General features: G+C 52.2%; 1 protein-coding gene across 2 annotated transcripts in view; it reads right to left on the bottom strand.

Annotated features, from left to right (window-relative positions):
- The window catches only part of DENND1B (DENN domain containing 1B), an 86,564-nt gene extending 75,789 nt beyond the window's left edge, over window positions 1-10,775 (bottom strand). For both annotated transcript variants that reach the window (XM_081124087.1, XM_081124088.1), the window contains exons 1-2: window positions 10,638-10,775; window positions 8,527-8,591 (exon numbers count right to left, since the gene is read on the bottom strand). In XM_081124087.1, coding sequence (XP_080980213.1) covers window positions 8,527-8,591; window positions 10,638-10,654 — 82 coding nt within the window. In that variant the 5' untranslated portion in view covers window positions 10,655-10,775. The remainder of the gene's footprint in view (window positions 1-8,526; window positions 8,592-10,637) is intronic.
- Between the last annotated feature and the right edge of the window lie 4,316 nt (window positions 10,776-15,091).

Here is a 15,091-nt window from a genome sequence, read left to right as displayed (position 1 = left end):
CCGGACACACAGAGAGAAGGGCTGGAGGCCAGAGGGGCGGGTGGGGGCGCTGGGCGAAGGGGGTGGAGGGATTGAGAATGTAAATTGAGTGACAAAACAGTCACGGGGAATAAGTCAAGCGTAAAAAACGCAGTGGACCATATTGTGATAACTACGGATAGTGCCAGCTGGGTTACCGAAAATATCGAGGGGAACACTCTCTAAAGTATAGGATTGTCCCACCACTAAGCGGTACACCCGAAACCAGTGTGTAATTTAAAACAGAATAAAATTATAAATACAAAAAAAGACCAGGTAGAAGAGCTAAGAAAAGAAAAATGAATGGATGGGATCTCCAATGGGTGAGAACAGTGAGAATCTATAACGGTCACCCAGGCTGGTCACCGCCTCACCGCAGCATGAAGCCCATTCGCCCAGATGCTCATACGGATAATGTCGTTTTCTGTGTCTGTCGTGATTGAATAAAGTTGAGAAACACTGTTGCTGAGGACTTGCGTAGAGTAAGTTCTTAAATAAATTAAATGTGTTTGAAAAAAATATGTAAACTTTATACAATTGCCTATAAAAAGGAGACTTGTGTCAATGATAGAATCCTGCTTCTAGGTTAATTGCTGGACTGAAATTAAATCTACAGCACAGGGGTTCTCCCATTTTTTCCACCACCACGCATCTAAAAGACAGCGTTCGTAGTCACGGCCCACTCTTACCCACACAGTCCAGGTTTTGTCGGAGCCTAAATAAAATTTTCAAGTAATTAACACGTGAGTAATTTTGAATTATTAGAAGAAGAGAAAAGGTTCGAAGGGAACTCTCCATCAAAACAGGAAAGAGCATAACTTTTCCCAAAAAAGAGAGCATTTCAACTCGGCTGGCGTGGCTCAGCTGTTGAGCATCGACCTGGGATCCAGGAGATTGGGGTTCGATCCCCAGCTGGGGGCGAGCAGGAGGCAGCCGATCCATGACTCTCTCATCAACGTTTCTCTCTCTCTCCCTCTCCTTTCCTCTCTCTGAAATCAATAAAGATCTATTTTTTAAAAAATTAAAAAAAAAAAAGACTGCTTGATTTTAATTCATGTTCTGCTTGAACACGAAACATCCGAAGTGTGGTGCATGCCTGCTACCAGACCAAGACGAAATGGTTTCTGAAATGACTAATTTCTGGACACTTCTATGTCTGCAGACCGTCAGATGTACCCAAATGATAGCCTGACGCTTTTATTTTCAGATTCAAACGACAGAAAGAAGGAAGTGAAAGAGGAAAGAGCTCTATCTGATCTTCACTAGCTTTGCCTACTAAGTTACAGAGGCTGTGGTTTACCAACAGTCCTTTTTAAAAAAAGAAAAAAAATTTTTAAATAAACCACCCATTGCTTGTGATGATAAAAATCTATAGCCTTCCTAAGTTCGTTACATTAAATCTTTTGAACACATATTTAAAAATCTAAAATAGGCCATGGAGATACAGCACCACTTGTTATTAATTTCACTTTAATAACAGAGTTTCACTTAAATAATTATTGAACACCATGCACATGGAGGACACCCTCCAAAAACCTACAGGAGATCCCAAGAGGTGCTTGTCCTCAAAAACCTAAAATCCAGGGGTGAGCACAAGTCAGGGTGACAGAGACCAGGTTCAAGGTGCAGTGTAACCGCCACAAGGCAGAGAGCAAAGGATGGCCTCTTTCACAGATTTCACCTGTTCAAGAAAGTGGTTAAAAGTTTAAAGAAGAAGAAGCGAGCCCGGCCGGGCGTGGCTCAGCGGTTGAGCGTGGACCTGGGATCCAGGCGATCGGGGTTCGGTTCCCCGTCAGGGCCCAGGCCCAGGATGTGGGCTCGATCGATGACTCCCTCATCACTGATGTTCCTATCTCTCTCTCCCCCTCTCCTTTTCTCCCTCTGAAATCAATAAAGATATAAAAAAAATAAAGATAAAGAAGAAGAGATGAACTTCCTAACAATTAACTCAAGTTTCCAAGGCTTTCTTTAAAATTAAAATGCTCCCCTGAGGTCAGTTTTCACATATCACTCTGAATAACTTTCATCAGATAAATCCATGAGGTAGCACCAGCTACTTAAAGAAATGGCTATTTGCAAAGTGGTGGGAAGGAAGGGGGGTAATTTTAAAACACGTGTCCTTGGGCGGAGCAGCCTGGACGGCGCTTGTGGCGAGAATCTTCCCCGGGCAGCTCCAGCTGGGCTGGGCACTGCGGGGAAAGCAGCCGCCGGGCACACCTCCCCCAGGTAACGGGAAGCGGGGGGGGGGGGGGGGGGGGGGGGGCGGGGGGGGGCGGGGGGGGGTAGTCATTCGCCTGAAAAACCCCGGGGTCACCTTGGATCCCAGCACACGTGACCCATAAGAGTACCTACGGAGACAATAATGGGGTGATTAAAGAACATAAACTCCGAAGCACCCCTATCAAAGTCACAATCGACAGATCCCGCACGCTGAGGTCGGGTTTGCTTTTTCCACCTGCAGGCGGCCCCATGGGGGGGGGGTGCCGTCCGAAGCCAAACAGAAAGTACAGCTGGACTTCCAAGATTTTCTACGTGAAACAAAAACAGCCCATCTCAAAGGTACGGTTCTACAAAACCACTCCGTGCCGGGCCCGGCCGGCAGGTGTGAGAAAGCAGACGTTTTCCCTCCTTCGACAGCCCACGTACACAGGGGACACTTTCCGTCCCGGGGACTCGGGTTCACCCCCGTGCGTGTGGACGGACAGGGAGCCAGGACGGGCTCTTAGGTGAACGTAAAGCTAAAGCCCGAACCCGGCGGCCACGTTTCACTCACAGGTTTTTTTCCCAGGTTGGGCGACATGCGAAGGGCCCTTAACCACTTCATCGCATGTGTGATTCCCCAAAGCTCTACCTTCTGAATGTCAGGGTTTCGCTGGCTTTGGGGACCCGCGGACGGGCGGACGCGGGTTTGAAGGCAGCCTCCAAAACACGTACGTGGGCAGTGACTGTCCCCGCGAATCCCGTGAGAGGGGAGCCAAGATGCGGGTCCCGAACGGGAAAGTGGGAGTGGAGGGCGTCCCCAGACAGCCCCGCCCGGGCCACACATGGGCCTGTTCGTCTAAGGTCCCGGCTGCGGCCACAAGGACACGCTCAGGGTCGCTTCTGCAACCCTGAAAAGTGATCTGATGGACATTCACGCGCTCCGTGGCCCGGCGCCGCGCTTAGGTCCAATTTCTTCTTTCCATCCATTCCCCAGACTTTCAAGACACTGCGCTAAGCTTTCCCTTCAAGATAAAAATTAACAAATCGGGGCAGGTTTGGAAAGAGCTTCCTCAAAGCAGGGCCAGCAGGCACTCAGACACAGGTCCACGTCTACGTGCTGAACACGAGACATTTCTGCGCGAACACAGCCAGGGCCGAGTACAGGGGACCGCTGTCATCAGCGCCTCTGCCGACGGGACGTGGCCACGTGCGCGCCGGGCTTCGGCCCCTGTGCACCGGCCTGGGGACGCCGGCTGACGGGACTCGCTGGCCTACGGTTCTGATTTAAGCAGAGACAGAGGCAGTGGAACTGCGGACACGAGCGACACGTCTGAGAGACGGACGCCCTCTCCGACGCCGGCCGGGACGGGGCTGACGGACGTGGAACGTGGGGAGCGGAGAGGAACGTGTGCCTGGGAGAAATCATTCTGGCTGGAGAGGAAGGACCAAAGGAGGGAAGACCGGCTGAAAAGAGGGGCTGAAAACGACTAATAAATAACCAGACCGGTCAGATGGCAGAGGAACTAAATATGGAGAGATAAAGCCTAAAAAAAGGGTAGGAGGGCCCTCGTGAGCCAGCTCAGGGGTCATTTTACGTGGAATTATACTCCCTTCATTTCAGGGGAGACACGGCATCCCTTTAAATAAAATAAAACACCTGGAAAAAAAAATTTTTTTTAAAAAGCCCGGCCGGGTGTGGCTCAGCGGCTGAGCGTCGACCTGGGATCCAGGCGATCGGGGTTCGATTCCCGGTCAGGGCACAGGCCCGGGTTGCAGGCTCGATCAATGACTCTCTCATCATTGACGTTTCTATCTCTCTCTCTCCCTCTCCTTTCCTCTCTCTGAGATCAATAAAGATATTTAAAAAAATAAATAAATAAAAAATAAATAAATAAAACACCTGTACCCCATACAGCGTGTTCCCCATTTCCTCGCGTGATCACGAAGCAGCCGACACTGAGCTCACGCAAGGTTAGGAGGCCACAGGCCAGCACATTTTTAAAAAATAGATTAAGTCTTCTACGAGGCAATCGATTAAAGCACAGACTCCGGAGCCAGGCCTTGGGGGAGGTCTCTCGGTTCCTCCGCGCCTCGGCTTCTCCGCGTGCAAACTGGGGACGGGCGTGCCCTCTCTCGAACCCCCAGGGCGGCCTGCTCCTGCGACCCCGGAGAAGCCGTCGCCAAAACACAGAGGAGGGCGCGGACGGGTGTCAGGGCCACGGCCCTGGGGGGAAACCGAAAGAGGAGCCACCACGTCCCGGCTCCCGTGGAGGAAAAGTCACTTCTTGTTTCTCTGAAACCCTGAATGGCTTTGGGGAAAGTCGGGGCGACGCGGGGGACAGCGGGTTCCGTGACCAGGATCCAGGCGAGGCCCCACTGCCGGCTGCGCTCCCCGGGCTGCTGGGAAGCGGCAAAGACGGCGAGGAGGAGTGACTACAGCCACGAGCTTGGAAAGCCACCAGGAGGAGCGTTGTGACCTCAGCGTTGGCACGTCCGCTGGGGCCGCTGGAACAGAAGCGGCGGGAGGTGGTCCTGCCAGGGAAACATCCACGTCCCCCTCGGCCCGCCGGAGACCACCGGAGCCGATTTTACCACCAGGAGACACGCTGGGGAAACTACCAAACCCCCTCAGGGCGATTTTTAAATTGTGGGGCCCTCCGGGGCACCATTTCCCGGTGTTGTTTTCCAGACGTTTCACGTCATGTCTCTGAAACAAGCCCACGTAGGTCACACGAAGGCGGTCGCCTTGAGAAGAGCCGGCTGTATCGGGTTCTACGTCAACCACAAACGCCGCGACAAATCACACACTAAAACGCAGTGAGTAATCATTCGCCTCTGGAGGCGTTGATGACCTGAATTACTCAGGATAAGCGAAAGAACTTAAAATGTTCCTATGAAAAAGGGGACAGGAGGAGCGCTCCGAGTGTTACCGATCTCAGCATACACCAAGCTTACCCCGAGCATCGTATTTTCCGCTGGGTCAGGCAGTCAGCAAAGAATAAACCAATATTCTGAGAAATGCAAAGATTTACCAACATCGACCCCTTGCCAGGTGTTGAGTAAATCAGTCCTGGTCACCTTCCCACTCACCCCTCTCGGGCGACACAGCCAACGACTATTTTAGGAACGGCCAGGCCCTGTCCCAACTTGGGTCCCTGGGATCCAAGGCTCTGGGGGATTCTGGGGAAGAAACTTCCCGGCCACAAAGCAGAGCCAGCTTCTCTGACAGCCGTCCCGGAGCCACGGGGGTCTGGGCCTCCGGGGGACACGGCGGCAGAGCCCAGACGCAGAACGAACCTGGGTCTCCTGTGACCTCCTTCTGTGAACTAGACACTTTTTTATTATCCAAACTGACTTTACATCTGTACCCAAAAGCATCCTAATTTACACATTTTTGTTCTTCAGGCCTGTTACTGCATAAGGAAATCATCTAGGTCCCTTTAAACAGTAGCAAATTATATAGATGTGTGTGTGTCTATATATATATATATATATATATATATATATATATATATATATAAAATCTCCTTTTTATATATATATATTTCCTACTATATATATATATCTCCTACTTTAAACAAACTGATGCATATATCAGACTCTAATTGAAATAGTTTGATTTTACTTTTTTTATTGATTTGAGAGGGAGAAAGGGAGAGACAGGGAGGGAGGGAGGGAGGGAGGGAGGGAGGGAGATTTAAACATCTATTTGTTGCTCCACTTATCTATGTATCATTGGTTGATTCTTGTATGTGCCCCGACCTGGGATTGAACCCACAATCTTGGCGTATCGGGAGGATGCCCTAATCAACTGAGCAACCCGGCCAGAACTAAATAAATAGGTTTTATTCACAGTTAAATAGGAATATTCTAATAACTTTAATAATTCCTGAACACTGTCCCTTGAATATTTATCAAAGTAAAAAAGAAAAAGTATAGTTATATAGTAGCATTTACGTTTTAAAGGACCAAAAAATACAACTATCATGTTTTCTAAGTACTAGTCATGCTCATACTATTTAAATCACAATCAAGAGAAGAAAAGTCGTGAATGCTTTCTACGCGGTTAAGTTTAGCTTTTAAAAGACCTTTCGGGTTTGCCGCCAACCAGCCTCATTAATGGAATTCGTGGGTAGGCCGGACACCTCGCAACCTCCAGAGAGGCCCAACCTGTTTATTTTAACCACTTATTGCACCTGCAACCTCACCAGGCTGGATAAACTGTTAAGATACCAACGGATGTGTTTCTAACAAGTAGTGGTCTCAACATGAGCAGTCAAAGGGCAAGAAGATAATAAAAGGCCAAAGTGGAAAAAAAATAAAACTGGACAGACTCTTTCCCAGAAGACGGAAAAGGGCAGAGGGAGTGAGAAAGGAGCGAACCGCTGAAAAGTCCCTACAGAAAGGTCACAATCGCCCTGCCGCAGGCACAGCGCGGTGCCCCGAAGGCCGCTGGTCCTCGTATCACCCTGCTTCAGCCTGCGTCCGAGAGGACAGGGGCCGTCCTGGGTTCTGCACTCTGCTCTCGGGGGCGGCTCCCAGGGTCCCTACACGGTGCTCCCCTGTCCCGCGTGACCCCTACCCCAACCTAGACTCCAGCCAGAGCCTCTTACGCTGGAGCCACCTGTTGTCCAACTTCGAAGGCTGTGAGCAAAACTGCGACAGTCCCCAGTCTCTCCTGGGATGTGTGCTTGAAGCCAGGGTCTCTGAACCTCCAGCCCACTCACCCCCTGAAGCCCCAGGTGGTCCTGGGGGAGGTGGGCGATGCCTTTAGTTGGTTTATGAGTCCGAGTGAGGGGAAAAGAGGAGCGAAGGTAGACTATGCCACGGAGCCCTGCTGCTCGGAGACGCTTGGGGACAGAGCGGCGGATGGCCTCACCCCTTCAGGACACATCACCTCGCCCCCTCTATTCAGTCAGCTTCTCTCCACTGCCCAGGATCAGTTCCTGTTTGTCACCGTTGTCCTGGGAGCTCAGCCCCAGAGCCTCGTCATATCAGGCTTCGGGCTCCAGTTCGACTTCCCCTCCTGCAGTCATCTGAGCAGCAGAAACATCTTTGTCTGGGCTCACTGCTTCGGTATCGGGAAGCTGTTTAATAAAGCAACCAAGTCACCCCTGGGTGCCAGCGGTGCAGCGGGCAGGGCTGGCGGAGCCAGGGGTGCGTGTGACTTCCTACCTAAAATTAGTCATGCCCATGTCGCCACACCCGGGTTGGGCTCCTCTATTTTAAGGTGCGCAGCTCCAAATGGCCTAAGAGCATATAACTGCTTAAAAAAAAAAAAAGCATATAATTGCCAGCCAGTTTCCACAGCTGAGAGTGTCAGCTGACTCTGCACCAAGAACGGACGGCCCGTCTCCACAGGCCCGCACTCAGCACACTACCCAGGGTCCGAGCACGCCGCCAGGGAAATCACACCGGAGACACCTGGGGAAAGACATCGCGCAAGGACACACGGAAGAGGCAAGAAGCAGGAAGACAGTCCCAGCCCTCTCCCCCCAACACACACGCCTACGTGACACAAGTGGGGAAAACTGACAAAAGTCCCCCTACTGAAGGGCTATCGTCTTTTCAGGAAGTTTTACAGAACCGGCAGCTGAAACCCTTCCCAGCAACGCCACGAGATTGTTCACCTCCCTCCGAAAGTGCTAAGCTAGTGGTGTGGTTCCAACAGAAGGGGCTATTCCGGAAACATCAGGAGGGAATTGGGCCCGGCCGGCGTGGCTCAGTGGTTGAGCAGCGACTCACGCACCTGGAGGTCGCTGGTTCGATTCCCGGTCGGGGCACAGGCCTGGGTTTCAGGCTCGATCCCCAGCAGGGGGCGCGCAGGAGGCAGCCCATCCATGTTTCTCTATTATGGATGTTTCTATCTCTCTCTCTCTCTATAAAAATCAATAAAAACATGTTTTTTTCAAAAAGAAAGAAGGGACTTGGTGTGGCTCCCGCTGGACCGGAGGAGAATTTTCACTGATGTTTAAAAAAAGGAGCTAAATTTCCGATGACGGATGAAAGACTATGAAAGGTGAGCCCTTCCACCAAAACTCCATCGACCACGGTGAGGCTGTGCCGTAAATGTTCGCCTCACACAGCCCGGAAATTTAAGCCGCACAGATACCATTCGTGATTTCTACAAGCTCAGGGCCAAGGCCTGGCACCTATTTCACCCCCAGCCACCTGAGGCAGGGGGTGCAGGATCGTCAAACACTCAGAAATCCGACCCTGACGCTCTCCTGCCCCGGGGGCCTACACCACAGGCCACCTGCTGTGACAGACGTGGTTGTTTCAGGAACCGAGACGACACACACGTACCTTCATTTTCGGAGGCGTGACATTTCACCTTCAATACCAAGTCGAAGGTTCTTTCCGGGTTTTCCCTAAACGAGAAAGAACTTCATTATATCTACTTCCTGTGACATAAATACGCATCTCTGTGAAGCCCATACTTTCCACACGTCTCAGAATGAACCTTGTTCTTGCCTCAGTAGATGCCTGGTCACTCTACGACCACCATGCGGCAGGGACACGGGTGTGGGTTTCCTTTGGGTGTCCCCCCCGGCCCAGTTCAGCAACGTAAGAGAGTTGCGGCTCAAGAGTTTCCAAGACTTGGGGCAAAACATTTCACCTCGGAGCCTGTGTTTTCTCCTAGAAAGGGCCCTGTTCGCATCCCAGAATAACCTCAGTGAGAATTATAAATTAGATAATACATCTGGAAGTACTTTATAAAGAATTAAGCGATGACCCGGCCGGCGTGGCCCAGTGGTTGAGCGCAGACCTATGAACCAGGAGGTCACGGGTTCGATTCCGGGTCAGGGCACAGGCCCTGGGTTGCGGGCTCGATCCCCAGCGGGCGGCATGCAGGAGGCAGCCGGTCCGTGACTCTCATCATTGATGTTTCTCTCTCTCCCTCTCCCTTCCTCTCTCTGAAATCAATAAAGACATATTTTTTAAAAGGGAATTAAGTGACGCGTAAATATAAAGCACCGTCTTCATCGTATGGAATGGAAAGGAAAGCCACGTGTGCCCAAGCGCCTCCACCTCTCCCGCCCAGACTGCCCTCTGGGGGCTGGGGATGTATGGGTGGGTCGTGAGCAACCTGGCTCCACCTGCCCCGTGGAGACCACCCCCAGACGCTCATAATTCTCCTTAAATGGGATGCTTCCCTCCCACTTTTCCTGAGACGTAACTGCTCAGCTTCAGCGGGTTTCAAGCGGCGGGCTACACGCAGCCGCCCAGGCCAAGGGGAAAAGCCTAGTTTTAGGTCACTGGTCTTTAGGGAAGTCCCACATCTGCTCCATGCCCGTTCTCCCACCAGGAACGGAATGGTTGCTCCCTTCGGACAGGACCAACTTCTTCACCAGCCTCTCCTACTTTGGGCCTAGGGGTGGGCTTAGTTTCAAAAGGTGAACCGAAATCTACTGAGACGCTTTCTTTTTCCAAACAGACTTCTGTTTTAATCGCCTTCTGCCCAAGATAAGAGATTCTCGAGTCTGATACCACGGTGCCCACGTGACCAACATGTTCATTTATTTCAGTTTTTCCTGCCGAGGGGACCAGGAGACACTCCGTGGAGCGTCCCAGCCCACGGGCTGTTCTCCGCGGCCACTTCCTTCAAGACGCCGCTTGGCTCCTAAACAGACAGTCTCTGTCTTTTTCGAATTTTTATTACGAGGCAAGAATCTAGAAACAGGAAGTGACCACAAGCCCTATCATTTCATTTGCAAGTAAATACACGGCTCCCCAGCCCTCCCGCTGCTAACAGTTTCCCAAGGCGGCGGTCCGACCCGGGTGGCCTCCCCTCTCACAATCCAAAGAACCTCCAAGAGGGTGCTTTTTAACCCGCTCGCCCCCTGCCCCCACCCTGTCAGGACACTGCAGAAAAGCACTTTAAACTACAGAACTGCCCCGGTGTTCCTTAAGCGTGTCTCTTAGGTGTAAAAATTAAGTCCTGCCTACGCGACCCTGTGAAACTTAAGAAGCCTTTCGCAGTCATACAGATACACGTTTGTATGTAAAAAAATATTCATTATTTTAAAGCCTGGGGGGGTTGGGGGGTTGGGCAGGGAGTGAGAAAACGGGGGCAAGGGAAGAAAGGAGGAATTCTTTGCCAAGTTAAGTTTCTAGTTGGGGGGGCCAACCCAGGACGCAAAGCCCCCCCCCCATGGAAACCGCCCCGGGCCTCCCGAGGGACCTGGGCTGCAGGCTCCATCTAGCCGGTGAACATACTATCTAAGGGGATCGGGCTCGCGGGCTCCCCGCGCAGATCCAGGCGCGGGTCCCGCGGTGGGGGGGGGAGGCCGCGGGGGGCCCCACTCGGGACCGCGGCGCAGCGGCCGGGCGCGCGGGGCCCCGGGGCGCGGGGCGGGGCGGCGGCGACAGGGCGCCCGGGGGACCGGCCGGGCCCGCGGCCTAGCCGCACTCACCGCGTCCTGCTGTCCATGGTCACATGTCCGGGCGCGCGGGGGGCGCGCGGGGCGGGCGCGGCCGCGCTCAGGTGCCCCTGTCGCCGCGCGCCCGCCGGCCTCTGTGACAGCAGCGGGCGCGCCCGTGTCCCCGCCGCCCGGGGCCCCGGTTCCTGCGCCGCCGCCGCCGCCGACCAGGAAGTGGGCGGGGCGAGGGCGGGGCGGGGCGGGGCGCGCACCTGGCCCCCGACCGCGCCGCGACCCCCCCCCCCCCCCGCCCGGACGCGTCCCCCGCGCCCCCGCCCCGAAAACGGCCTCCCTCCGCGGCGCTTCCACGCAGGGCCGCGCCCCCGCGCGCCCGTGGGGCGTCTTCTGCCAGGGGGGCTGCGCCCTGGCAGCTGGGCCCCGTCCTGCCCCTGCAGCCAGGGCCTGGGGCCCGCGGTGTGAAACCCAGCCCCACCCCCCACCCACACCCCACACCCACACCCCACCCCCCACCCACACCCCACCCCACCCCACCCCGGCTCAGGAGCGCTCGCCCCACCTGCACCTGCCAGGTAGGCCCCCGGGTGGCCGGGGTCAGGGCCACCGGCCTGCATGCGAGGCCGCGTCCCAGACCCTCCTGCACGCGCAGCACCGCGAGGCCTGCGTTTTGGACGCACGCACAGAGGGGGGGGGGGGGTCAGGCCAGGCCTCCCAGGGCGCCCCCTGAAGCCAGGGCCCCTAGAAATAGCCCCCAGGTCCAGGGCCGAGGGTAGGAGGCGGCAGGTTGCGCGCAGGGTCTGGGGACTTGTCCTAACTCTCCAACTGACAGGTCCTTTGACCTGCGCTTTGCAGCCGGAGAGGCCGCGAGCTAGGCCAGGGGGTCAGGGCGGGTCCGCCTGAGGCCGCTGAGGGTCGCGCACCCCTCACACCCCTTCTCTCTGTTCTGTTCCTTCCACCCAGGACCCTCGGAGAAGACGCGGGGGAAGAGTCCCATGGAGACCCTTCCCAGGGCTGTCCAGGGCTGGGCACCTGCGCAGACACCTTCTGGGGGCACCACCCCTGGCGCACGGCCACCCAGTCTGTCACCCAGGGGGGTTGCTTCCAGCTTGGTTCTCACAAAAAGGTAGGAGGACAGGAAACCGATCGTGGTGTGAAAAGTGAGTCATGACAAGTCCAAGTCAGAACGAGGGGACTCGGGAGTTCAGTACAGAATTTAGGCTCAAGGGCCTACAAGGAAACCCGGTCCCACCCGGCTTAAATGTTCTTGCCAAAGGCGGGTGTTGCTCGAGCAACACAAACAGGTATGTTGTATGACCAGGGACTTCACGGTCCACCATGGGGACAGGACATAATGCGGAGGGGAAAAAAATGTATATACTTTTAGCATAACCTGGCTCCGGGTGAGACGCCTCACTTGGGTTTCTCGGTTCCTGCATTTGCAGAACGGGAATGATTACTCGTCCATCACATGGACGGCGTGAGTTTCAAGTTTAAGGGGGCTACAGGTTCTGTCTGACCTCTTCAGAAATTATTCTGTGGATTTCGGTTTCGCAATTAGGCAAACCGTGTACCACATACATTTCCCTCCCCCCACCCCCCCACCCCGCAAATAAAACTTGTCTCTACCCAAGGAGTTACCATATAGCAAAACCTTAAAAAACAAATTCTGTGAACTGAAAACCACTTCTGCTCCAAGGGTTACTAAATGCCTAGAACTTCTCCTTTCACTATAATGAATTCTTCTCCATGAAAAAGGAACCCTGCCCGGACGCCCACAGGAGGAGTTTTTAATTTGCGGTGTGGGAATATTAATATACGCGCTTTCCCCAGTCATTTGTTGGGATATGAGCAACAGCTGTACCCCTGCATAATATAAAATTATTGTCTGTGTTTTTTTCAATTTACTTTAAGTATATGAAGGGAAAATACTGTATATGCACAAACCAAGCAAATCTTTTTAAACCCGCTTTTTTTTCTTTTTTTTTAATTCTTACCTGAGGATATTTTTTCCATTGCTTTTCAGAGAGAGTGGAAGGGGGAGAGAGAGAGAGGGAGGGAGAGAAACCTCGATGTGAGAGAGACACATTCAGTGGCTGCCTCCCGCACAGGCCCTGACCAGGGCCGGGGACCGAGCCTGCAACCGAGGTAGGGACACCCTAACCGCCGGGCCAAACCGGCGAGGGCCAAACCAGCTTTTGAGATGACCATAATCAAGAGACCCATTTATCTATCCTGATATTCCTGAGACAAAAGGGATACAAACACACATGCACATAATTTGCATGATTTGTTGAAAGTTACTGGAAAAAGGGAATTTTGTAGACACTGATCTTGGCGATACGTTTATTTAAACCAGTGGCATAACTTCAGCGACGCTCGTTTCATACAGAGCTTCTAATGTGATTAATGAGGAGTCAGAAGACGGCACACCTCCGTATTGGTATTAGACCTTCCCGAGATCCTGTTTCAGCAATGATGTTTCCTTCTTGACAACTGACACACTCGTCGGGACCACAGTAGTCCCAGAACATGGACTACACTGTTGGCAAGGCCTATAGGCGATTAACCTTTTTTAAATGTTTTGGGCTTTTGATCTTTTTGTGTGTGTTTGTAGAGAATATATATTCTGCAGCTCTTGGGTAAGATGTTCTAAAAATATGACCTGGATCAGGTGTCCTGATCGGGTGGTGGACTTCTTTCTATTGCTGACTTCGCCGGACACAATTCAATTAGTGGGAGAGATGAGTTAAAATGTCCCAATTACGAGGCTGGGTTTGTCCATCTCAACTTTTCATTCCGTCCACTTTTGCTTTATATAGTCCGGGGCTGTGTTATAACACACAGACCAGTTTATCGCTGTTCTGTCTGCCTGGTAGATGTACCACTAGGTTGTGACTTGACCTCTAGGAGTACTTTTGTCTTCGCATTTAAACAGGCTTCTCCTGATTAGTAGTTGCCTAGTATTCGAATATCTCTTTTCACGTTAGCACTTCCTAAGTTATTGTGTTTAGATTTATCTACCAAACGTTAACTTTGACTTTGAATCTCATCTGGTAACCGTGGACTCTTAGATAATTTAGGCCTTTGCGTGCATTAGAGTTGCTGGTACATTTAAATTTATTTCATGGGTGGTCGTCGGCACATATCCAAGTCAGGCGTTTCCCAGCACCTGACTCTGCATTGCCCATTACTGTTCTTAAGTGAAATGTATTATTGGTATCGCCACCTTTATCTGTTACGGAAGAAATACTCTTTAGAGAAAGTACCTAACAGGTCAAAGTTTCTGAAGTCCTTAGAAAGCCATCTTGAAAATATTTTAGCAGCACCTGCCTTTTAGTGTCAACCGAGGTGGCACCATCATGGATTTTCATCTAAAGGTAAGGTCTCCTTCAAAATGACAGAGAGGACTTTTTAAATGGAGAAGGTTTGGTTTGATTCTAGGTCAGGGCACAGGCCCGGGTTGTGGGCTCGATCCCCAGTAGGGGGCGTGCAGGAGGCAGCTGATCAATGTTTCCCTCTCACCTTGATGTTCCTCTCTCTCCCCCTCTCCCTTCCTCTCTCTCTAAAAATCAATAAAACCTTTTTAAAAAGTAGTCTTCCAATTTGGAGACAAAAGAGCCAAGATCACTCTTAATGCCTTTATTACCAGATCTGAATACATCCAAATATTTATAAAATTCAAGTGGGAAAATACCTGTTTCTTTTGCTGCTAAACTTTTAGTGAAAAAAATAGCAAAATTCTCTAAGACAATACAGCAAAGATATCCTGTCCCCCAACCACCACCACCTTTATAGGTGATTTGCCCCAAATTATAGAATCAAAGCTCTTACCTCTGAGCAGCTTCCCCTGGCTCACCTTTCTCTTGGTCCCACAATCTGCCAGACATTGGAAAACTTAAAACAGTCCTTGGAGTTAGGAAAAAAGACCAGAAGCCGAGTACTACCAAGTGAAGCCCAGTTGTCTTCAGGGACTCTCTCAGGAGCCTCACCTGGTCCCCGAGAAACAGGGCGGAGTGTGCGTCACCCTGTGTCACTGCCTGGGAAAGAATCTCCTAACCCCACCCACCAGATCCTCCTGACAATAAAAAACATCTCCATTGAATGGCAACTCTGCTCACACCCATTCAGTCCTCTCAGGAGGGTGAGTCATCACATCCAATTAGCAGTGACCTTGGGATGTCCCGGAGGGAAACATCAGAGCATCTAATGGAACATCCGCAGTCCAGCTGAATCAGTAACCCGTCTGAGCAACCCCACGCCCGAGAGAAATTACCAAGCCACATCCCGGTGTGCCGAGTGCTACATTCCTAAAATATAGGACAATACTTATGTCCTTGAATCCAATCGACTCGAGTTTGGAAACGACGCTACCTAACAGCCAGTCAACTCAGTCAAATAAATACCAGGCCCAAAGGTATAATCCCACAGCAGGAGGTGCTCAGAAGGGTAAACAGAGACCTGGAGTTCCGCAGTGTCTGACTGAACCCCTC

The sequence above is a fragment of the Miniopterus schreibersii genome (assembly GCF_964146895.1).
Source record: "Miniopterus schreibersii genome assembly, chromosome: 21".
In the NCBI taxonomy this organism is placed as follows: Eukaryota; Metazoa; Chordata; class Mammalia; order Chiroptera; family Miniopteridae; genus Miniopterus; species Miniopterus schreibersii.
The sequence above is the reverse complement of the archived record's forward strand: the minus strand, read 5'-3'. Positions and strand labels throughout refer to the sequence as shown.